The sequence below is a fragment of the Alligator sinensis genome, unplaced genomic scaffold, assembly GCF_000455745.1.
Source record: "Alligator sinensis unplaced genomic scaffold, ASM45574v1 scaffold96_1, whole genome shotgun sequence".
Lineage (NCBI taxonomy): Eukaryota > Metazoa > Chordata > Crocodylia > Alligatoridae > Alligator > Alligator sinensis.
Window position 1 is genome coordinate 129,249 of NW_005842402.1, and position 25,728 is coordinate 154,976.

Consider the following 25,728-nt stretch of genomic DNA (forward strand, 5'->3'; position numbering starts at 1 on the left):
CCAAGGGAGTTGGTGCTCTCCCCTACCCTGGGGGTCTTCAAGAGGAGGTTAGATAGGTATCTAGCTGGGGTCATCTAGCCCCAGCCCTCTTTCCTGCCTATGCAGGGGGTCGGACTCGATGATCTATTGAGGTCTCTTCCAACACTAACATCTATGAATCTATGAATCTAGGACTAGTTGAGCGGCTTCTGCTCAACTTACTGAAATTGCAGAGGCTCCTTCACTATACATTCGAACTAGCCAGTCTATCACTGGCTCTCCTGGCTTGGACTTTGCTGCTCCTGTATATCTCAAATCTCCGCACAGGTAAAGGAATGAAGCTCTGCTCGGGGATTCTCTCCTTGTGGCCCTGAGCAAGTTACCACCATGGGGAAGGCCTGGCTAGGTTCCTCCCTCCGGGCGGGGACATATGGGGGCGGGTCAGAACTAGGCCCTCCATCTGTTCCCTCCCCTTGATCTTCCCAGACCTCAGTTCCCAGTTTCCCTCCATACAGACACTGTCACACTTTCTCGAAGGTGGCTCCACAGCCTGTGCTAACTGTGCCCTCTTCTGGAGGGAAGCGGCCACACGCACGATCATAATTTTTCCTTCCCTCCATTCTAATGTCTCCAAGTGACTCTGGGCAGCTCATGCAGCCTCACATGCCACACTGCTGGAATCTCTCATGTCCTCCAGCTCCTTACTCAGCCGAGTGACCTTTTCCTGGAGCTGGGCATTCTCTTCAGCCCCTAACTGCAGGCACATGGCCAGCAGCCGTAACAGGCACCCCTTCTTGGGCTTACCCCAGGCAGCAGCAGCAAACCTAGCCCAGTGATCAGGTATGGTTCCTGGGTGACTCCAGGCAGGCCTCAATCTATCGTAATCCCACCCAGGATTCTCCGTCCCTTTCACGTCCTTAAGCAAAGACACCAAGGGGCCCACCTAACTCCCTCCATTCCGACTTTTCTGTCTGGACCAGAGTCTCTCAATCCTGTTCATGATGCCAATTTATGTCCCAGCCACCAGCGGAGGGTTCGGGATTGAAAGAGTGGTTGGGGTAAAAAAGTAAGAAAAGTTTATTGACTTAACAAACACACAACTACGCATAATGTAATAAGAGTACAATAATAATTCGCATCAGCAACTTATCGGCAGTCTCCTCTGATGCCTGATATATGACAAATTCCTCTTCTGCAAAGCTCAGCGAAGTCAGGCATCCCCGATCAGCGCTGTCCAAGGGGTACCAGGAAGGACCCTGGTATTCAGTCCTTGGGCTCCTCAAGATTCACTAGCCAAAGAATCCAGGTCTGCAGCTAATTTTAAATCAGTAGCTGCTCTTATACCACTGCATCTTCCTTCTAATGATTTCTGGATGCACTAGCCAATTTATAACTTCTGAGCTATGCTGATAACTTACAGCCATACAGATTCTCCCACTATAACTCTTCTTAGGACTGACCAATAGCAGTACAAGCATTTGAATTCTTCTGATAAGGTTAATTTTAACTGTGCCACAAGGCTTACTACTACTTCTACAAGGCCTTGCTAAATTTACTAGACCTCACTACATACAAGGCCTCACTATTCTTTAACTTTAATTAGGCTCTTAGCGGTGACATACAGCTTACAATATGTGAACAGATGACAAGAAACGCCTGGTGTAATCTTCACAGTGTTCAGCAAACACCTTCAACACAATTTTCAGATGTCACACCTAACCCTTGTCAAGCTTTTTTCTAGGCATCATGGGAAAGGAGAATTTAAAAGAAAGATTTGAAGAATCATGTGGTATCATTGCTGATATTTATGGGGAATTTTTCCCAAGTAAGAGATGACACCTGGGCTAGTTGAAGGTGGGAACTGACGTCTAGGCCTTTATAAACTATCTCTTTGCTACTTTTTCTGTACAAATAATGTATCGTTTGTACACTGGCTATCTACATGCTCAAGATGGATGCAATCCTGTAGTTTCTAAAATTCCCACTGAAGTCAACAGTGGTTGACCTGAGTGAAAACTAAAAGCTTCATTATATAACTGTTATTTTGGGTAGTGCCAGATCCTGTAAATAGCTCCTCAAAAATCAGTGGAGCTGCACAATCAATAAGATACACTACACAATGAGAGAAAGGCAGAATCAGACCTAACAAAAATGTAAGAACTGCCATTTATGAGAGCAGATTCTGCCACTTTTACTTTTGAAAATGATAAATTAAGGGCCTCATCCTGTGAATAGTTGTGCCCAGTGAAATGACTCCTATGAGACAAGTGAAGCACATGTTTAAGGATTTGTAGGATCGAGGCCTTCATTTATACATTTGTAATTTGTGTCTCTTTTGCTATATCCCATTAATAGAATTGTAATCCTTCCCAAGCATCTCAGGGTTTGGGCCACTATGTCCAGTTAAAGGCTACTTAAACTGGTATTTTACTCTCACCACCAAGGCTGCCAGGCATATTAATGTAATCATTTGTGCAGAGAGAAAGTGAACTGTATGTTGTTTCCCTTATACTGTATTTTAATCACCATCAAAAGTTATACTCATAGAGAGGATGATTAAAGTACAGCCTTTATTCTCAACATTATAACATAAAAAGGAAATGTCAGGAAGGCTGTTTATCTTAAATTGAATCTTTATTATGACTAACTATTGTTCAAGAGTTTGATAGTTTTGTATTGATGTACATTACAATAGCAGCACATCTTAAGAAGAAGGAAGTGTACATGAAGTGTGGGGCTTTGTACTGGATAAAATTAATATAATCCAATTCCTGAGAGGAACTATTGAGAGAAAAATAAGTAAGGAGACTCGATGTATATTTTTAAGCCGCTAAATAGAGCCAAACATTCTAATCTCTCAACTATGAGGGTGATCACTTAACAATGGAGACAACAGCCAATTCCCCATGAGGTATACAGACAGCTGCAGAGGTAACACAATCAGACTTTAATGGCATTTTATTTCCAGATGACTATTAGCTATGACCCCATAGCATTTTTAGACCAGAGAGATGTGTCATTGAATCTGCCAATAGTGCTCTTTTTGTTTGGATGAAACTTATCTAGGCAATGATACAGCTGTTTGATTTTATTATTATTGAACCTGCTCCATTAATATGCATGTTGACTGAGTAACTGCCTATGAGCCTTTTAAAATATGCTTCTAATCACATCAGCGTTAAATATTAACTAGAAACTTGTCTCTATCACTTGCATTTCCTCTTCCTTAGCTTATCTATGTGTGTGTCAGTGTTAGCAGTTATTTTGGCTAATAACTTCATTTATCATAAACATTTTTTTTGCAATTGTTATTTACTTAGATTAACTAATGTAACAATGCTTCCACCATGCAGTTAGGAGAAGGTAATGCTCAATGGATATGATTTGAAAGTATTGCTTCCAGTAACCATTTTGCTTTATGGTTTTTGCCCCTTTTTTTTCTTTTCCTCTGTAGGGAATTTTTGTCCTAGGATTGCCATATGCTCTTCTCCACAGTGGTTACAGTGGCCTGTTTCTTATTATCCTGACTGCAATGTTCTGCTGTTATACTGGCAAAATTCTAATCGCCTGCCTGTATGAAGAAAATGAAGATGGGCAGCTCGTAAGAGTGAGAGACACATATGAAGACATTGCTAATGCCTGCTGCAAAAAGCTGTTTCCCAGACTAGGTGGCATAGTTGTCAGTGTGACCCAGGTGATGGAACTGATCATGACATGCATTTTGTATCTGGTTGTTAGTGGGAACTTGCTGTCACATAGTTTTCCACATGTACCAATGACTGAGAAAACTTGGTCTGTAATTGCATTTGTAACATTGCTGCCTTGTGTATTTATCAAAACTCTCAAAATCATTTCTAAGCTTAGCCAGCTTTGCTCCTTAGTCCATTTCATTATCATTTTTGTCGTGATAACTTACTGTCTGACACAAATACACCAGTGGTCCTGGACAAGATTTAGATTCTCCATTGAGTTTGAGAATTTCCTGGTCTCAATTGGGGTGATCATTTTCAGTTATACTTCACAAATATTTCTCCCCACCCTTGAAGGGAACATGAAAAACCCAGGGGAATTTAACTGCATGTTAAATTGGACTCACTTTTTTGCTTGTGTCTTCAAAACAGCCTTTGCAGTGACTGCATTTCTTACTTGGGGTGAAGAGACAAAGGAAGTTGTTACTGACAACCTGCCATCATTCTTGCAAACCCTAGTGAATTTGTGCCTCTTAGCCAAGGCTCTCCTCTCTTACCCATTGCCCTTTTTTGCAGCCGCAGAAATAGTGAATGCATGTATATCTAAAGGCAATCATTTTGGTAACTGTGCTCCCCTATTTGGTCTAGTTTTAAGAGGCTCACTTCTTTTCTTAACTCTGCTGATGGCCATGTGCATACCACATTTTGCCCTGTTGATGGGTTTAACAGGGAGTATAACAGGGGCTGCAATGACTTTTCTCCTTCCTTCTCTTTTTCACTTAAAACTTAAATGGGAAAAGTTAGTGCTCCTGGAAAAATGTGCCGACATTTCTGTTTTTATTTTGGGCTTCCTTTGCAGCCTGGCAGGTCTAGTTTGCTCAATAAAGGGGTTGCTTGAAGCATTTGGAGGCAGCTAAAAGAGCTGTCTTAATACCAGGTAAAGCCTTCACCCTACAAATGCTTATACTTAGTAAGTGAGTAACTGTACTCAAAGGGTGTGTCCCCTTGAGTGGATACTTCCATTTTGCAGTGCTACAGACCTGCCTGTGGCACTGCAGACTGCACACACTAAGCATGCAGATGTTTGTTGCACTGCTACTTTGCAGCATGGCAGATTTTTTGACATGGAGAGATCCCAATGTCAAAAACACCCATGCCAATAAAAACTGAGGTGGCACACATGGCAGCAGTGTATACCACCCAACGTAGCCAGCCAAGCACACTCCAGCTGCCAGCTAAGCTTCAGGCACCTGGATCACCACTGCTGGCGCTCTTGGGGGCCCCCACAACCATAGGTAAGGCTACTGGGGCCAGCTCAGATGCTGGCCGCAGCCTCCCCTACCTCACGCGAGGCAACTTGCCATGCACCAGAGCATGCATGCAGGGGCATTCCCCAAGGACAACTAGCAGTGGCACAAATATGTGCCACTGGTACCTGTCCTTGGGAATGTACAGTCCCACTCGTGGGGATACACTCAAAGGGGCTACTCCTGTGACTACAAATTAAACACATACTCAAGTGTTTGCAGGATCAGGGCCTTGCTGGCATATTTGAAGAGCAACCTGCAAAACCTAAATGGAAACAGAGTTAGCTCCCCAGATATATGAAGAATATTCTCTATTAATCAAGTGTGGAACAGAAACTAATACAATGTAGAAATAAGTTCAAATTAATTCTTTACAGCATGGGCAAGAGTATTAGAATCTGGCCTAAAATAGCACAATTACATATGAAGACGCCATCTTGACAATCTATTGATGGCATTGATTTTTTTTCTGGAAATGTATGTCCTAAATAGATATGTAACAAACCTTGGACTTTCTAATTACCTGTAACACTCTGTTACCTCTTCTTTAAGGGGAGAAGAAAAACAACTTAATTTGCAACAGCTTTTAAAATCTTTATCGCTACATTCAAAAGGGTGTTTTATGTGCTCTCATATGCATCTCTAGAAAGGGCCTATACCAAGGAGTAAAAGTAGAACAGAAACACTTTTAACAGACCATTTCCACTGCTTGCAATGAAGGGAAGTATGTTCTAAAAGAAACTATAGCTAATCACTGCAGCTTTCCTGAAAGTCTAGTTCCTGAGATTAATTCCTCTGCAATGCAGTTACTCTATTGGTTGCAAGAAATCTCACTGGTAACACGAGAAAGTTAATATGCAGTTCACTTTCCCCTCTCAGGCAGGAAATTTCTTTGATCTTTTTATTTTTACCTAACAAAATTAAAAGCTAAAATGAAGTATATATCAAGTTCAATAAACAGACACACAGTTAACATCCTGTACAACTTGCCACTGTCTTTAGTTTTAAGAGATATTGGCTTAATAAAGAGATCAGCATCACAATGTATTTCACATAAGTGATAATTCATTTCGATAGGAAGCAATCGAGTCAGAGTACTTTAATGAATGCATATAATCTTATTATAATAAATCTATGTTATGTTAGGTAATTAAAGTAATTATTTGAAAGAAGAAATTTTAAATGTTCATTATGAAGTTTCTCGCAATCCTCTACTGACTCATATTAAACGGAATTTGCATGTAAACGTAAGGTTGAATCACAGAGTGGAGAGCTCAGTAATGATTGCCTAACCGTAATATTTTTCTTTGTAAGTTCTTAGCGGTTTGTTTCTGGCCTGTCTGAGCAATAGTGATGTCTCTAGGACAGAGCTTTCCAAACTGTGTGCCGCGACACATTAGTGTGTCGGCGGCAGTGTGTAGGTGTGTCGTGTGAAATGCAGAAAATTTTGCGGAAGGGCACCGCGGAGCTCCCTTACTCGCGTCTGCTTCCCTTGGCCCCTCCCCCGGAACTGAATTACTGTGTCATGAAATGATGCATGTCTAAAAAGTGTGTCACCAACATGAAAAGTTTGGAAAGCTCTGCTCTAGGCTAACCTGTTGAATGATGTCACTGTGTAATTAAATGTAGAACAAGTACTAGTAAGGCCAAAGCATGTCTCTGCTCCTTTCTCTTCTCCCTAATAATGTATAGAATGGCAAAACACTTGTCAAGTACAGATCATTAGCATGTAGATTATGACAACACAGCCACTATTTTGGTGCACGACTTCCAGAACAAATTAGCAAATAAGTGGTTCTAGAGTTCCAGTACTTGTGTCCTCTTAGACACTACACACATCTACATGAGACACTTACTGCACATTAGCCTAATAACACTGTACAGTAGTGTGTCACAGCAAAAACTGTGCTAATAGCCTCTGCATAATGTTATTAAGCTAATGCACAGTAAGCATCACTAAATAACAATGTGTTGGCACTACTGTGCAGTAACTCTAGCTACTGCGCATTCAGTTAGTACTTCACTAAGGAAGTACAGTACCTAACTAAATGTGCAGTATTTACGGTGAGTTAATGAATGTGTAGATGCACCCACTGTGAACCAACTTCTGCTCCCATTTTAAAGTCAAAATCAATTTAATATCATTGCTTTTAGCAGCATTATTCTAGATTGACATTGGTGTAAACCGAAGCATATTTGACCCTATGCATTTTGTTTTTTAAAAGGTAGTCTTTTTACTTGTTGTAGAATGACAAAAAGTGTTGTTCAGTGGAGTAGTTGAAAGGTTATTATTACTCCAATGACATAGACAAAAGGATATTATCACTTGGATGATGTCAATGAAAGGGTATCATTACTTTTCTGTGTGGAGAACATTCACAAATAAGTAAACGTGTGAGAATGGTATTTATCATGTTTTATCCTATCTATTTCTCTGAAGATTTTAGAAGGCAGTTTGAAAGACTGTGTAAGAATTCTTTCACTTGCTTTATTCAACCAAATCTCAAAACAAAGTTGCAAAGGGGCTTTTTGTGGGGAGTGGGGGGGTTCCTCTTTTATTCCTCTTTCCTTTACTTGTTTCTGTATTTTATTCTTCAGAAAAGTCTAAAAGTTGTCGCTCTGAATTTGCTATTTGAGACATATCTAAAAATAAAAGTCCAGCAATAAAAGATGTCAAACAGTTTAACTGGAAATGGTCAAAATATGTTGTCTATATTATGTGGAGCTTTGTTGGGGCTTTTTAAATAAAAATGATTTCTCTCAAAAGATATGTAAAAGCTTTCAAAAGATTAATTTTTTGGACAAAAGTTATACACTTGAGTAAAAATTATATAGTTGTGTCTCCTAACAGAAAAATTAAAATGTTTGATATTCAATCTTTGTTTTTTCAGTTGCTAGATTTTCCCCCTTGCTTCCCAATGTTCCAGTGCAGAAAATGGGTGAAAAAAAGAAAAAAGAAAACAAATAATCCAGGAAAACTGTTAAAAACCTCCCAAAAATTCTAAGTTTCGAAAACTACAAATCTGTGTAGGCAGTTATATTGCACTAATTTATATCTAGGTGCTCAATAGTTACCTGAGTACTATAAACATGGGCAAAAGGCAAGATGTGTTACAAAACACAGATTTGGAATAGTCACTGGTAGCAGGACAAAATATGTAGTCTGTGTTGAAAGAACACCCAGTGAGAGGTAGGGAAACAGTAAGTAGATGATTTTCAAGTCACTGGAAAAAAAATAAGAGTACCCTCACTCCCACCCTCCAGAAAGTGGGGTTCCCCACTGCCACTCAGGCTCCCCCATGCCTTTTACCAACATGTGGGTTCCTCTCCAGGCCCCTACTGTGTGAACCTATCCACCATGACACACATCCCAGAGCTCCACCCACATTGGTAAGAGTAGGAAGCACAAACTTAAAGGGGGAAGAAGAGCTCAGACACTGACTGCAGTAGCAGTTAGATCAAGGAGTGGAGTGGTAGCTGGGTGGGACAGAGCCCAATGTTTTCTTCCCAGGAAAGCCCAGATCCTTGGAAAGAAGTCAATCAGCCTAGACAGCAAAGTGATGAGTAGATGCATCTCAGATTCACCTAGTGTGATTTGCAATCTGGGGACAGATCACCTTGTAGGAGACAATAGTCCTTTCACCCACTTCTTGGGCTACAGGATGTTCAGAAAGCTACAATAAAGAGTCTTTACAGGGCTAACAAGTCTCAGGAGCTTCTGCTAGACTCCAGCTTCAAAACCTACAAGGATTCAAATGAGGAATTCAGGGAAACAAAATGAGAGAAATAAATAAATATTCAGGCAAGCATATTTTTATGGAATTCTTTCTTTAATTCAAATAATTAATTCAAAGAATCCTCTAGTTTATTATTATTCCTAAATAATTTTAAATTCTAAAAGTCATCAGGCACCACATTTGTAAAGTAACACACACGTATTATACATAAATATTCTGTCTGGAATATTTGTGTAAAATAAAGGCAACTTTGAAACTATCATGAATGCCATAAGCCAAAATGAAGGACATTTGAGAGTTATGGACACTCTGTACATATCTATTAAAGGACTACTAGACCTCAGGGTAGTGAATAAATACTAATCATCAGAATCACTAAGCTAGAGGAAGTAGTACTCCCTACTTTTTAAATCCATTAGTCTGGTCAGTGCTGGATTATTGCTTGTAATATTTGCTAGTGTTCTATCAAAATTATTTTAAAAGCTAATAATCAATAGTAATTAGAACATCCAACAGAGCAAGTGATAACAAACAAATTAGAAATAAATTGCATCCAGAAAGAAAATATTTGCAAACCAGCTCCTCCCTCATTTGAAATACAAAACCTTTTTTTCTGGTCTTGGCATGTATCTCCTTTCCATGATGGTATCACAAGTACACCCATTTTCAGATTGTTTTTAATCAATCCATGTAAGAGAAATAAAGCCCTGAACTCAGTGGGCATGCTACATGTTGCTATTTGCTATGCAGTAACCAAAATTACTGTGCAGTCCAGGCACGTGTCTACACATGCACTCCTGTACTACACAGTAAATATGGTGACTTACGCCGAGTTGATCGTAAATTTAATACCTGCATCATATAAGTAACAAATTCATGCCCGATTAGTTACTAGGCCTGTGCAAAGCAGCTAGTATTCGCTTCGGATTTGGCTGTTTCAGGGGACAGTGATTCGATTTGGTGATTTGAATCACCGTCTAGAATCTATTCAGCTGAATCTGATTCAGATATTTGGCCCCTGCTGAATCGACCAAATCTCCAAATCAAACAGGCCCCATTCCCCACCCACTCTCCCAGTTCTGTCAATGGCTGCCCCGCCTGGCCCCAGCCTCCTGGCTCTTTAAAAAAAAAAAAGCCCCATACTCACCAGCTGCTGCCAGGCAGAGGGGTGATCCCTGCTACCCCCCACTGCCCCATGCTGCATGGGGGGCTCTGTCATGAGCCCACATCCCCTGCCCACTCTCCCAGCCCCAGCATCCCTGTTTTTATAAAAAAATAGAAAAAGAAAAGCCCCATCTGCTGCCAGGTGGTGTGGAGGGGGCAATCCCTGCTGCCTATGCTGCATGTGGGGCTGTGACATGAGCCCCCAGAGACCCCAATGGCTGCTACAGTGGCCGGTGAGTGCAGGGTTTGGGTTTTTTTTTTTAAACTGGGAGCTGGGGCCAGGCAGCGTAGCCATGGGGAGGCGGGAGGGCTCATGGCAGAGCCCCCCCACACAGTGCAGGGCAGTGGGGGGCAGCAGGGATCACTTCCCCACTCCCGGCCAGGCAAGAGCTGGTAAGTGTGAGGCCTTTTTTTTTTTTTTTTTTTTTTAAGAACTGGGACCTGGGGCCGAGCAAGGCAACCATTGACCTGGCAAGGAGAGCAGGCAGGGGTCAGGGGCACTCAGGGGTGCTGGGGGAGCAGTCAGGAGATGGAGTCTGGCAGGGGTCCCCCCAATTTTTTCTGAATTGATTCGGAGAGCTTTGAATCAATTTGGACCTTTTTATTGGTCTCCTGATTCAGTTTGGAGATTCAGCTGCTGAATCAGGCCAAATCGAAACAGCACCTGAAGCTTCACACAGCCCTATTAGTTACTGCACTGTAATGCATGTGTAGATGCCTTACTGCGCAATAACACTGTGTGCATGTACTGACTTGGGACTAACTTTAGTCCCAAGTCAATCCACATACAACATTAATGTACTTTAATGCCTCCACGCATAGCTGCTAGCCTATTTCTGTTTACTATGCAGTAACTTACTACACAATAAATGTAAGTTGGTGTAAACGCACGTGTAGACACACCCAGTCTCTGGGTAGATATAGGTCCTGATTCAGGAGGTAGTTAAACACATTTGAGCCAGTAGGACCATTTACATGCTTAGGCACATATTTAAATAGTGTTTTAACATTGGGAGTTTTATCACTGATTTCAGTAGAACCAGGATCTCACACAGTAATGATGTTTTAATATCTATTATAACAAAAAGCTTTACAGTCCATTTTAAATGCATGGACTCATTTCCTAACTAAGAGATGTTTTTTCCTATTACTATATTTCTTCTTCTCTCCTAGCAATAAGATGTGTGTTTCCCACTGATGCTACTGATAACAGAATGTTAGAGATAAGTCAGGTGAGGATATTGAAAAGTAGTTCTTGAGGCAAGAAGCACTTTGTTAACTGCTCTTCCCTGATTATAATGCACTTTGCTTTTCATTCTCTGAAGTGAATTCTCAATCACATACACAAAATCCATTTTACACTAATCAGTTACTCTGAAAATGTGGTTGTATGAAAAGGGAAAACAAATAAGGTATGTTGTCTGTGCTTCAAAGAATAGGCTGATACTTAATCAAGTTTCAATTTTCAGTATTTCTGTTCAGGAACTATAAAACTTTAAAACTGGTAACTGAATGCTGGAAATCATTTACCCAGTTCTTCTGTATTATTATTAATAACTGGATGATCTATTGCTACTAGACAATGTTTAATCTTCCAAATTGCAGCTGAAAAGGAAATGAAGCTCAAAAAATATTCTGATGGTATGTCAAGATTTACAGTCCTAGGAGTTCACATAAAAATAAAATGTTGGGAAATGTGTTGTATTTTGTAGTAGTTTGTATAAAGTATTTGAAAATACACTGCTTGAAAAACCTTAAGTGTTTTTGTCCACTATTAAAAGATTTGTCAAGTTGCATCTATTTACAAGGTATCTATTTATCTGTTTATGATGCTAATATTTGCCCAGTTACTGTAGTATCTGAGGACTTCTCAAATTTGTACTGGAATATTCTTTATATCACCCCTCTGAAGTAGGGAAGTGCTACAATACTCAATTTTACAGTTCAGGCACAGAAAGACTAAGGCATGGATCAACAAAAGGTCTTAGGCCTGGTGACACTCAGTGTTGCCACGTCTGAGCCTTGGGTGCCCTAGCTCTGGGAGTGGAATTCACAATTCTGACTTAGACTTCTGGGGTTATGTCTATAGGACTAGGTCACTCAGCCAGAAGGTCACCCAAAAACCCACATCCATCAGCCATCTAGACTGTAAGCCATCTAGACTGACAGCAATCCAGTCAATCTTTGAAGCATTGCAGAACTCCAGAATGGAAAGTCAACATCCCCCATCCATCTCCTTGCATGTTTCTTCCTGCAGTGGTTTGGGAATTTACACAGGGTGCAGACCTCAAACAGGATGTCTGCCAGCACTAATCCCACAATTCCCTATTCCTGACTTCCAGTCCTTCTGCAACTCACTTCCTGCCCATACTTTTCATAAGTAGAGTATTTTTCACAAGGCTGGAAGGAAAGACAAGTTTTCTGTACATTGGTTCCTAGGAGAGTTCCACTTTGCAAATGAGAGCTCTGTTCAAATAATGTAGGGGACAGCAACCTACAGAGCCATTGGATCCAGCCCGCAGATGTGGGGCTTCACTGGCACTGGGGCTTCTCCCATGTCACAGTTGAGAAAAGCAGTTGCAGCAGGAATTTCTCCCAAGCTGGGGCAGGGAGAAGGGGCACAGGGACTTTTTCCATGCTATGATGGGGAGAAGCAGCAGGAGTGGATGGGTCCTAGCACTCACTCAATTCTGACCAGAGCTGGGTCATTCTGTCTATGATCTGAAAAAGTTCCCAGCCACTGGTGTAAGTCTATTCGGTATAACAGGGGGCAAGAGAAGGCTAAGATAGATCAGGCAAGTTTTGGTGACCTCAAAGTTGACCTAAATCTATCAGTATAGGCATACTTGAAGTTCACTATACAATGCTTCAGGAGAGATAGATGCCTTAGTATGGTATTCATTAGACAGCATGCTGGCTGGAGGTGGGAGGAATGTCAAAGGTAGGCTAAAAGGAGACACTGAACAGCAAGTCTGAAATTCCTCCTCTTTCCTGGACTACCTAAAGGCCTGAGTTAGGCTCCTCTGTGAGATTGGGTATGGACAACTTCCTCACTTTATTCCTGTTGAAACAATTAAAGAAGGAGAGGTCGTTTATCTTCTTGCTGTTTTGGGGGAGAGGGGCAGAGAGTTTTGTTTTTTGTTTTGTTTTGTTGTTAATTAAATAGCCTTGTACTTAGAAAGGCCTGGATTCTAGGTCCTTTTCATCCGGAGAGAGTTCAAATTCACATCTTCCTTCCCCACAAGACAGCAGTAGACCCCCGATTTACACGTATTGCATTCTGGGGGAATTTTGTGTAAGTCAAATTCGCGTAAGTCGGGATGACTTTCCCCATAGGAAATAATAGAATAGTGAGGGGTTGCATACCCCAGACATACCTTAATCATAGCTTTTTTCCCCCTTTTCTCAGTGGAATCGCCTTTAGGATGCGCGTCTAGCGTCTCACCTATGAATCTTGAGATGCTGCTACCACAATAGCGGCACAATGGCAGCACAATGGTGGCACAGCTCCACTTGGTTCTGCCTCCAAATCTTGTGAAGTGTTCATGTATATATGTGACTCTTGCGAGCGTTCGCATATATACACGAATGATGTGCATCTCGAGGGGCATTTTCCAGTCTGGACCCTAATAAAAAAATTGCGCAAACACGAGACATGCTTAAGTCAGAATTGCATAAATCGGGGGTCTGTTGTATCCTAATCACCAACCTACAGGCTATATGCTATGTGCTTCTTCTGTTGAAGCTGGTACAATATGCAGAAAGTGATGTAGGATTCATAAGGCCAGATAGAGAGTGAGAAAGTAAGAGAGAGCCTAACTCTCCTGGGATGAGGGAGTTCTGGTTATGAATCTAGCTCCCACCATTTTTATCCATTTTAACAAGTAACACTTTAATATATATTACACAGACTCTCCCAGGACTCCCTTTACCACAGCAAAGTGCTCTCATCAGTGCTAGAGTCAAGCCCTTTTTTGCTTGTGCTATGTGGCCCAATAACATTTACACTCAATTCTGCAAAAGCCAATCCTTCAACTAAAGGAGTGGAGAATACATAATACCATCACCCAGCTTGTCCTATAGACCAAGGGTTTCAAACTCATCAAACCCCACAGACCAGATGAATGCTGTAGTGCCAGATGAATGGTGCAGAGTTATATTGGGCCTGTAGACCAGTCATGGCCACCACATGCACTATACCCCATGGACCAGCCCCATGCACTGCATGTGGGTCCACTCAGAGCCCTACAGGCAGCACTGAGGGATGGATTATAGGGCTGTACAGGCCATATCTTTGACAGCCTTGCTATAGACTGGTGGTTAAGGCAGCCTGCTGGAATGTGGAAGGTGAGGGCTTAAATCTTCTCAAGCTAAGCAAGACATTGAACCTAGATCTCACAATTCCTAGGTGAGTGCTCTAACTATTATGTCATCATAAGAGTACGTGGGGAACACATAACTCTGTGTCCTGCCTATACCCCCGAGAACAGGTCTTTACTACCTTTATTAATGGACCAATTGTTCTTATATCCTTCTCTTTCCTGTCTTCGGTTCCTGCCAGCTTATGTCTTCTTGACTTTACAGCAAGCAGAGGAAGAAGGAAAGAGGAAAAAGAAGAGAATAGAGGAGGGAAATGGAAGAAGGGGGAAAAGTGAAAGGAAAAACAAAAGGAATAAAACAGAAAAGGGGCAGAATAAGAAGGCAAATGGGTCAAGAGAAGGGCACACATTGGCAGAGGAAATAGAAAAGGAAGAAAAAGCTACCTTTCATATTGGAATCCCAGCATACCAAGACATTTTTCACAGGTTCCCTACTAACAGTAAGTCAGACTTCACTAGTAGTCATTCAGGCTGATATTTTGTGTATGAAAAGTTCATATTTCCTTCACTTCTCCAAAGCTCTTGTGAATTTTGAAATTTGTAAATAAACTCTTTATTGGTTCTTTGGGTGATTTCTGTGATTTATGCTCTCTGTTTTTCAAAGGCTTTTGAAAAACTAATAAATAAATAATGTTCTAAAATATTCATATTTTTCTGCAGTCCATTATATATTCCTCTTCCTCCTAGAGCTTCCCTCTCCTCTCCACCCATGTTCAGACACATGCACTGGGCCTGATTCATTATCACTCTGAGTATAACATAGCTAGGGACAATGGACTGGGAAACAGGAATGAAGCTTCTAATTGTGAACTCCATTTGGAGTAAAAGGCCTGTCTGAACCAGCACTGCATTTTTCCTGCAGAAGTCCCTGGCCCAGGAAAGTCTTTGATCCAGCTTGTTTACATGACAGTGAATTGTGGGTAGGCTGTAGGTGAGAAAGAACATGGCCAGAGTGGTCAGGCCTTCTAGCTCTTCCTCAGATATCAAAGTATCTGTGGGTCTTGTTACACATGATTTTTAGGCAGCTCCTGGGCCTCTTAAACCCTGTATTGTCCACACAATAACACCTGAAACTAGCTTTAAACACATTTTAAGTGACTTAAAATTATACCACTCGAGGTCAGATTTCTCTCTGATCCATGTTAACCAGCTTATGTTCCTTTAATACGTGGCTACTGCCCACAGATGAGCTGCCTAAATTGCAGTCCTCCAGCATCCCAGGATGCAGTGTTCCTTTCCACACACCCCTGTTTCTGTGTGGACAAACTTTCCACCCCCTGAATTCTACTGCCTGGGTTGCAGGGTGGAGAGGGTTCTAGCACCAAGCCAAATCCCTGACTTACCCCAGGGTATGACCTTCCCACCCCAATGGCTGCTACCCCATGCAAACAGCCTGCAGAGCACATGCCAGCTAAGCAAGTTGCAGGGCATGGATGGATCTGGGTGTGTGGTGCAATGGGGGGGACAAAGTAGGGGGCAAAATTGGGTCCCCATGAGCTGAGGCTTCCTTCCTGGTACAGAAGCAGTGCCTCCGCAAAAGTGCCTTCCCTCACCACACCCACCTTCCAGCCATCCCAGGAAAGATGATCAGCACCCTCCACGCTCCAATGCTAATCCCAATCCCAATTTACTTCCTCTTTATTTCTTTTTAAAATTCCCCCCCTCCCCACCCCCCTACTTCTTATTTTGTCCTTCAGTAGCTGGCTGGCTTCATTTCACCACCCATCCCCCATCTCCATTTCCTTTCCAGCTCCCATTTCTTTACCCACTCTCATCCCATTAACCCTCTGCCTTCGAGATTCATGATCCTGCCCTTCTAACCCATCTCTCCAACTGTCCCACCTAGAGCAGAGATAGAGAAGCCTGTCCTTTAGTGGCAACTCACAGCTATATCTCCTACTCTGGCCTCAGTTCACCAGCCCTCTAATGGCAAGTCACAGCTGTGCAGGTCAGGGACAGTCAGAGAAAGTTTTTAACCTTAAGGTGTGATTGTTCCAAATCACTAGCACTAACACCAATTAATATTTGAAAAGTTCAGACTGCAATATGTAACAAGGCCCCGTCATTATTCATTCACTCATTCATGAAGTCATACAACGCATTCTTGATCATCATCATAGAAGCCTGCCTCTGACTTCACTGGAGATCCAGTGTAAACTATAGGGAGTATTTTGGCCTAAATTTATGCCTTAATCCAAGGACCACAATTAAAAGTAGAATTTTGCCTTTATCACAGAATGAGCTTGATTCCTTTGTTTTAAAGGCAGCCATAATAGGTGCTTCCACTGTTCAAAACTAGAAACTGAAGGAAGGAAAATGTAAATAATGAATAGTATAGAACACAGGTTGAAGAAAACCAAGAACCCACAAAAGGTGTGAGCCAACATCCACATCAGCAGGTTTCTGCATATTGTTTGCAATTAGCAAATCATTATCATTATTTATATTAATAATGCAATGAGAAAAGCAGAAGGCAAAAGCAGAAGGATCAGAGGAGCATACTCAATACACAGAGGTCATATTCCATGCACCACATTCCCAGTGCAGCTTCCAAGAGGATACCAAGACCCATTTAGACAGCTGCACCCTCTTTACCACCTGTGAATGGGATCTCTGGTCCTAGTCTTCAGAATGATCTACGTGCTTTCTGAGATATAACTTCCATCAGCATGTTCTGCTTTTCCTGTTTGTGGGGTAACGTGGTTATCCACAAAGTCCACAGGAACTAGACAGCAACATGTCAGCATTAGACTACAGACAACTGTTAATCAGATAGTAATGAATCCCAACAGGCTGCACATGACCAGAGATGGAAAAACATTGCCTGTTGAAGAATCAGATGGGAACAAAGAATAAGTACAAGGTTGGAAGTTTATTAGTGAAGATGATTGCACACTTCTATACACATAGTAGGCGGACAGATAATTAAGCACCATCAAAAATCATAGAACGGTCATTTCAATAAAGAACAGGAGAGAGTTGAATCCTCACATCAACTCCAATCAGACAGTGGGACCATTCACTAACCTAAGCTACTAAGGTGCCTGATGTCATGTAACAGGCAGTGAATTATTGCCATATGATATGACACTGATGTGTAGATCCCCGAGTCCAGCTCTGCATTGTAATCATGTGTATGAATGAACATGGGAAGTGGGGAAAAGTACCCAACTGTTTCAACACTGAGTATGTTCCTTTGCCAGGTTGACTTAGGCTTTACTCTGTGCAAGCACTGGAGGCAATTTCTCTGCTATCCTCTTTCCAGTATAATGGTGCTGCCACTCCCTCTGGCAGCCAAACCAAGGTGTACTCTGGTTACCCAGGGAATTGCCCCATGTTCACCTGTTGTGTCTTAATCTTAGTATTAAGTTTGTGAGGTAGCCCTCAAGTTACCAGAGTGACACCTTGGGTGCCTCACTCCACCCTGCTCATTACTGAGCCACCTCAGTCTGGCCCAGTCTTTAAAGAACTCGCCTCTAAGCAGGGTATGTCTACCCTCAGTTGGCCAACCTCCTCAACCCATGAGGCCTCAGTCAGCCCAGATCAACAACAAAACATCTCTAGGCACCCACACTCTTACTCCCCTTAAAGCCACCCCATGCCTTGCAGCTAAATAGAAATCAAAGACAGAGGACCTTGTCACTCAAGACACTTAGCACATGTTTTATTTCGATTGTAGTAAGCATTACCATGCCTTATTAAAATGTGTTCTGAGCAATCATGCAGTAACAGTTGAGACAATCTCAGCCTGCTCTGGACAGGGCTGGAACTGTGCCCCTCCTCCTCAACACTGGGTGCTGCAGCTTGCACATCTTCCTGTGAGGAAGTACAAACCCGCACCCTCCCTTGCACTGCCTGGCCAGGGACCACCTGCACCCTCGCACAGCAGGGCAAGCCAAGCCTCTGATGCTGGCAGCAGGCTGATGGGAAGCTGAGTCTGGGAGAAGGTACCATTCCTGCCACTGGATCTGAACCTGGATTTGCTGCTGGATTAGCAGAGTGAGCCAGCTCTCTGCTGCTTGCAGTTTTAAACTAGCCCTGGTGTGGTGCCAGAGCTGGGACTGACAATCAGCTGATTGTTCATCCTGAAAGAGTTCAAATTCACATCTCTCTTCCCCACAAGAGAATATTTTAACCACCAACCTACAAACTATACTCTCCTCTCCTTCCGTTCAAGCAAGTATACTATGCAGAAAAAAATGCATTACCACGGTGCTTCCCAAACTTCCTCAGCATGACTCCATTTATGGCCCTATTTCCTCAGCTTGGCCCCTCATTCCCAACCCACCCCCATGACCCTGTCCACTGATGTTGCAACCCCATGTAGGGTTGTGACCCACAGTTTGGGAACCACTGCATTAACAGCTCTGGTATGAGGGGGCAGCCTGGGCCAGGCTAGGTTCAGGGAGGAACGCCCTGCAGGACTAGGGATTGAAGATCCTGGAGACTGTGAGCGAGGAAGAATCCCAAAAGAAAGATCAATTGGTTTTGTCATTGGGCACTTAAGGCATGTTAACTGCATGTCTGCCTATTCAACTGATAGTTGCAACCCCAGCACCGCATAGTGGCAGGGTCAAGAGGAAAAACCATAACTTTGCTACTATACAATAACATTTAACATACATTTTACTGCTTGGACGCATGGGTGCTTGAGCTTTAAGTGCAGTTAACATGTCCGGGTATAACATGCAACATGGCCCAAAGACAAAATTAACTTCTCATTTTCTTAAAACTCTCTTCCTCAGTCCCCAGGCTCTCCCCTCCCCAGTCCTTCAAGGAATTCCTTCTCTGAGCCTGGCTCAGACTGACCCCTCAGCCTAGACCTCTGTTAAAATCTTTTGCCTGGTTCCACCCCTTTAGGTCTCCAGGACCCCCTTCCTCAATGGAGAACAGAGGTTCTTCATTAGCAGACTTACACAGGGCTAGGGACACAGGCATGGGTGAACTGGGCAGCCGCGCATGGCCCAGATAGAAAGGAGGCCCAAAAATGGTAATTTTTTTTTTATTATCATCATCATTATCTCTGGCAAAAGGGAAGAGGAGGGCAATACTAAGAGTTCATCTGGGGCCACCAGGAATCTAGGTACAGCACTGGACTCACAGCTTTGCAGCCTGCTCTCTGCAATTAGTCAGTCAGTTATAGAGATCCCAGGACCCTGTTACATCAGATGAGCCTTGTTTGTATTTCTGTAACTTTTAGGCATTGCAACAGGTGACTTGTATCTGGGAAGTTCACAACCCACTTAATTTGCTTCCAAATTAAAGACAGGCTACTCATCTGATTGCTACAGCTTTTACTTCAAAGGATGCATCCTACTTAGCTGGAGCTCATCAGCAGTCCCATGCAGCCAAGGATGCAATCGAAGAAGCCTCATCCTTTGAAATAAAAGCTGCAGCAAACAGGTAGAGCATCACGGTACTCCTGTACAGCTGTTTGCTGCAGCAATATACACTCCCAGACACTTTACAAGCCCTCATCTTTGTAAGGAGCCTAATTCTGCAATGAATTGGAGTTCTATTCTTTACCATAACTGTGCACTACATACACAGGGTAGTCTCAGTTGTATGAGCTTCATGTGGCTCTTGGGCAGACACGGCTCAATTACACCTTTCCCCACAAAGCAGATAAGAGAATCAAGCCTTGAGAACCAAATGGAGCCCCCAGAAGGCCACCTTTCTTCCACTCTTACAAATTTTTTCAGCCTCCTATATGGGAAAACTCCACAGAATGGCCATTGCTGATCTAAATAATCCTACTGGATTTAAGAGTCTGGACCAGATCCAATTCTACCCATTAGACATGTAAGTAAACGTGGGTTTCTGAGTGTTATCCTATGCCACCTTACTTTAAAAATAGTTCATACTGCTTCTGATTGTTGCACCTAGTCACTTTTGGTTACTTAGGCTGGAAGCTAAGACACTGTCCTGTTACAAAATGAACACATGAACATCTTTTCAGTGATTTGAGCTGGGTGGAGGAGGATCAAATTTAGGTGTCTAGGTCCACTTAGACACCTAGGGCATATCCCCACGAGTAGGAACATACGTTTCCCTGGGAACAAACAGCAGCAGCACAATATGTGCCACTGCTACTTGTCCCCAGGGAACGCCTATATATGCACACTCTGGCACATGGCATGTTGCCCCGGATGGGGTAGGGGAGGCTGGGGTCATCAGCTAGGCTGGCCCCAGCAGTCTTTCCTAGCATCCTAGGGGCCTCTGGCGGCTGTAGCCACAGCAATCCAGTAGTAGGGAGCCTGGCCGGCAGCTGGACTGTGGCTCCAGTCGACCAGGTTCCAGTTCCAGGTGATGCACTCTGCTGCCACATGCGCTGCCCCGCATTTTTTAGGCAGGGTCTTTTTGACACTGGAATCTCCCAGTGTCAAAAAAAACCCTTTGCACTTCAAATTAGCAGTACAGAGAATGCCTGCATGAGTGGTGCCGTAGATGGGTCTGCAGCACCACATACCACACATGCGCAGTTGTCTGGACATGCATGTAATTAGTAGATTAGGCTCTGACCCTATGAGTGTGTAATGGTGTGTTGGATTGCACCAGGGAAAAGCAAACTGTGGTGCAAACTTTGGCAGGAAAAGATGAGATGGAGCCAGGAACCGTGTTGAGCCTCTCAGGAACATTAGCTGCTGATGGGTACAGTGTGGAAGTAGCTGTTCAGGATAATCCTATATTCCTGGGACAGCATGAGCAGCTCATAAGTACACCTCCTAAATATACACAGTGAAGTAAAGTATTGCATTGCATGTCCCAGATGTCTGCTCATGTGGCCCCGGCTTCAGGCAGAAACTCTTATGTCAAGGCAATTGTATGTGTTCTATGTACGACTCTCCTCTCTATCCATCAAGGAAATGGAATGGATTATCTTACTACTCCAGTATATTTTAGCTACTTTTTGCCATTCTAACAGCACAAAGATGCACCAGGAAACTTATTGGTAGGCTACTAAACCATCTCTGTTTAGTACAGAAACTTCAAAGCATCTTCACAATAGTCCCTAATCCAGCCTTTCCACAATGCTGGGGGTTAGGCCGGGTGAATGAAACAAGACTAGGGCTGTTTTATGATAAACCTTGGTAATTCCTGGTTGCAGAAATGGCTCCTTGCACATACTGCGAGGTAGTACAAATTAAAGAAGCTCTTAGACAACACATCTACATGTGCCTATTAATACACAGCCATAAACTCCAGAGCTTATTGCTGTTGGGCACACGTCTGCACATGCGCCGGTGATAGCAGCACATTGAGCTGGGATGGAGCAGTCCCAGCTGGCAGGGGGCCCTGGGGGCTGCTCCCCTCAGCTCAATGTGCTGTGGAGGGGCTCGTTGCACAAGCGTGCTTCAGTGCAGGGCTAGCTTGCAGGCCACCCCTGCGCTGAAGCACCCTCGTGCCCTAGCCAGCCCCTCCACCATCCACATGTGCAGTGCTATGGAGTTTTTTACTCAGCAGCAAGATAGTACTTGTATTTACAAGCACTGTTGCTGCAGAGTAAATTCATTTACTCCAGCCTAATATACTTAATAGGGGCTCAGCTTTTTAGTCTACTGTGCAGTAAATGTCTCACATAAACGTGCCCAGTGAGCTCTAATTTGAGCCCAAACCCTTCTTTCCTGCCAGCAATAGGTCAAGGATCCACAAAAATACCTTTGTGTCCCACCTCATCTTTAGCAGGGATGATTTCTTGGTTGCAGCACAGGAACTGGCTCTCTGACTTCACTCTTAAGGATGTCAAGGAAACAGGATCTATGTGTATTGACTTTGCACGGATGAGTGACAAAGGGTGGATTGGATAAATGAACTCGATATTTGTCTATCTGGAACTATTGCATTGAATTGCTTCAGGCTATTAAAGTTCCTGTTCAAAAAGATGGGTTCATCTCAGTGACAAATTTCTAATGCTTTATGCATTATATATAAGAATCATTCCAACCACAGAACTGCAGGCCCTTATTGGTGCAACTTAGATGAGAATGATCTTAGGATCCTTAACTATTCCCTACAATAGTTGGAGATAATAAATGAAAAAGAATATTGTATCCAGTGGACACTGGAAGGCAGCATGGATGTGTCTAAATTGGACAAGACGCTATAGTTATTAATGTTGTTCTTACAGTAAGGGCTATAGGAGTTCAACTATTTAGGACCTTGCTTTTATGCAAGTGTGTACGTGTAGTGCTAACTAAGTAGAAAATATGGACACTCATTATCATAGGGTGAGTCCTGGGGTATAAATCACATTTCTGTCATTGAAGTTTTTCCCACTGAAATGAAATGCCATATGCAAGAACAGTGAGCTCTGGAGAGAGAAGGTATAACACATGCATAAGCCAAAGCAGGGAGGTATGCGAGGGAATATGGTATTTCACTTCACTGACTACCATGTAAATCTTAATCTTCAGGAACTGATGCTTTATGGAAAAACACAATTTCACTTCAGATAAGGAGCCTTATTATATACCACTTTAAAGCTCTTGACAAAAGCAGGTGGTAAAATTATCTAGAGTGTTTTTATAATAAAACCTACTGCATGAGGCAAAGCACAGAGCAATCTGCTGTTTTAATTATATGCTCGGAGCAGATGCAATATCTTCAGCTTTAATAAACATTGACCCTTTAACTGGATGTGCCCTACAAACACATTAATGCCCATCTGGGAAATAATCCAATGAAATAATCCAATCACGCCAACAGGGAACAACTGTAAGACTGGCAAGTTAGGGCTCATATACTTTAGGCTGTAACAGGCTGCTCCCTATTAGCTTGTTGCTGGAACTGTGTATCCTTCATAGGCTTTTGCTTCTTGTTTTAAAAGTAATTTTAAAAGCCAGTACTCATGAAATGTGTCAGACTAAAATCATTACAAATGAAGTCTGCCTGGGTTAGAGCCCAGATGTTCTGTCTTTATTACACAGGCATCATTTTAGAGAAGGAGAGGATAATTATATCCACACGTATCCCAGGAGGCATTTGCCCCCAAGAAAGGTTATTACTGATGCTACTTTTAGCCTTCCTATTGGGTGTATGTTGGGCTGGGGAATCCTTTTAACTGTGGTCAGTGCTCAACAGGAGCTTATTCAGTGTATCCTGTTTAGAAGTTATCTCCTTTCTGACTGGAGGAAGCCCTTGCAATATTTGGCACACATTCGGCCTTCCGAATGCAGCGAGAGTGGCACAGCTTTAAGGACAGAAGAATTACTCCTAGCACAGTAAATGACAGTGGCTGTTTGCCCAACCTGTACATATCAGCTTGAGATCAACTCAAATCTGAACTCTGGATTCAAAATCCTCACTTCAGATTCAGAACCTGCTTCATGGTCAGTCATTAGCCTAATAGGCTAGAGACAGAAGTTACATATCAACCAGTATACGTGATCAGAAACTGATACAAATATGTAAAACAACAGCAGTTCAGTGCATATAAACCACTTTCAAAATGGCTTAAACTGGTTTCAGATAAATCTGGACAGATGTAGAATTAGACTTAACTAATTTAGGTTAAATCAGTTTATTGAACTTCTGTCCCAGATCCCCTCCGGATTTAAGTTAACTCACAGTTTCCCAGCATCCTAGGATGCTTTGCACCTCCCCTGACCCCTCCCCGCCCCCACCCGGGAGGGTGAGCAGGCTAGCCTTAGCTCAAGCTGAGTATACCAGCTGAGCAGGGAGGCATGCTTTAGAGCCCCCAGCTTCTGGCCTGGGCCACTGCAGGCACATGGCTGCATTTCTGGAATCAAAGGTAAATATCTGTTCACTTGTCTATTGGTTCAATCTGCACAGTTTAAGACTAACCTGTAAAGATTAAATTGATTCAGCCTTGGGCTATTTGACTGCCTGTACTTAGTCATAATGTACTAAATCAAGATCTAAATTTCTAGGCATAAATATAGAACCTAGATCATAATTTCTTTGAATTGTGTGGACCCTGTTGGATATATTATGTTATTTGCGTTACTAGTGTCAAGTCCTGGCTGACATGAGAGCCCAGTTGTGCTTAACAAACATTCTGTAAAGAGGCAGTAACAGAGCATTCCACGAAACATCACAGTCTAAATGGACAAGAGGCAAACAGAGGCACAAGCCAGTGAAATTACTTGCCCATGGTATCACAGTTGATCAGTGGCAAAGCTGGACATAGAGACCTGGCCCCTTGCAATTGTATTATATCCTCAGATTTCTAAAGTACAACTATGGATGTCCATCCACTAGACTATGGCGATATCAGATTCCAGTCTATTCAGGCCACAAACATCTGGGAGATTGACCATGAAGATGCCAGTCGATGCTAATTGTGCAAGTCTGTTTGGCTGAAAATGAATTGTCTACTAAATGCTGAACAAAGGTGACTAACTAAGTAAGGACCAGAACTGCCACCTCCCTGCTAGGCCCCCATCGGGCCCCGAGGGAGGCACACCTGAGCCCAGGGTAAGTGAGGCTCTAGTTAGGGAGCTGCTGGAGGGGCTGGACGTTTTTAAGTCAGCCAGTCCGGATGATCTCCACCCTAGAGTTCTAAAGGAACTGGCCGGGGTCATTGTGAGTCCCCTGGCGCAGCTTTATGAGCACTTGTGGTGCTCTGGAGAGGTGCCGGAGGACTGGAAGAGGGCCAACGTGGTTCCCATCTTCAAAAAGGGGAGGAAAGAGGACCCGGGAAACTATAGGCCAGTCAGTCTTACCTCGATCCTGGGCAAGCTGTTCGAGCAAATTATTCTGGCACACATCCAGGAGGGGCCAGCAGGGAAATGCATGCTCAGGGGCAACCAGCACGGGTTCATCAATGGCAGGTCATGTCAGACCAACCTGGTGGCCTTCTACGATCAGGTCACTAAATCATTGGATGCAGGGGTAGCAGTGGATATAGTCTTCCTGGACTTCCGGAAGGCTTTCGACACTGTCTCTCACCCCGTTCTCATTAGGAAACTGGGGGACTGTGGCGTAGACACCCACACAGTCCAATGGGTCGCCAACTGGCTAGAGAGCCGCACCCAGAGGGTGGTAGTGGATGGGTCCTTCTCGGCCTGGAAGGACGTGGGCAGCGGGGTCCCGCAGGGCTCGGTCCTCGGGCCCGCCCTGTTCAACATCTTCATCAATGATTTGGATGAGGGGGTGCAAAGCACCCTGTTCAAATTTGCTGATGACACCAAGATGTGGGGGGATGTGGGCACAATAGAAGGGAGCAACAGGCTACAGTCGGACCTTGACAGGTTACAAGGATGGGCGGAGGAGAACAGGATGGGGTTCAACACAGACAAGTGCAAGGTGATGCACCTGCGGAGGAACAACCGGCACCATACCTACAGACTGGGGAAGTCCCCTGTTTTCAGCACGGAGGTGGAAAAGGATCTTGGAGTCATTATTGACTCCAAGATGAACATGGCTCGGCAGTGTGGGAAGGCGGCTAGGAAGGCCAACTGTACCTTGTCGTGCATCCACAGATGCATTTCAAGCAGAACCAAGGAGGTGA

At 43.3% G+C, this 25,728-nt stretch overlaps 1 protein-coding gene and 1 long non-coding RNA gene across 2 annotated transcripts in view; both read left to right on the forward strand.

Annotated features, from left to right (window-relative positions):
- The first annotated feature begins 980 nt into the window (after nucleotides 1-980).
- Nucleotides 981-4,585, forward strand: LOC102383721 (vesicular inhibitory amino acid transporter-like). The gene is made up of 2 exons (XM_006029887.1): nucleotides 981-1,037; nucleotides 3,434-4,585. Exons 1-2 carry the CDS (start codon nucleotides 981-983, stop codon nucleotides 4,583-4,585), a joined length of 1,209 nt encoding a protein of 402 aa, XP_006029949.1.
- A 14,999-nt stretch (nucleotides 4,586-19,584) lies between these two features.
- Nucleotides 19,585-25,728, forward strand: part of LOC106722532 — a 41,456-nt gene continuing 35,312 nt past the window's right edge. The window contains exons 1-2 of the long non-coding RNA XR_001358540.1: nucleotides 19,585-19,658; nucleotides 19,958-20,057. This is a non-coding gene — a long non-coding RNA (uncharacterized LOC106722532). The remainder of the gene's footprint in view (nucleotides 19,659-19,957; nucleotides 20,058-25,728) is intronic.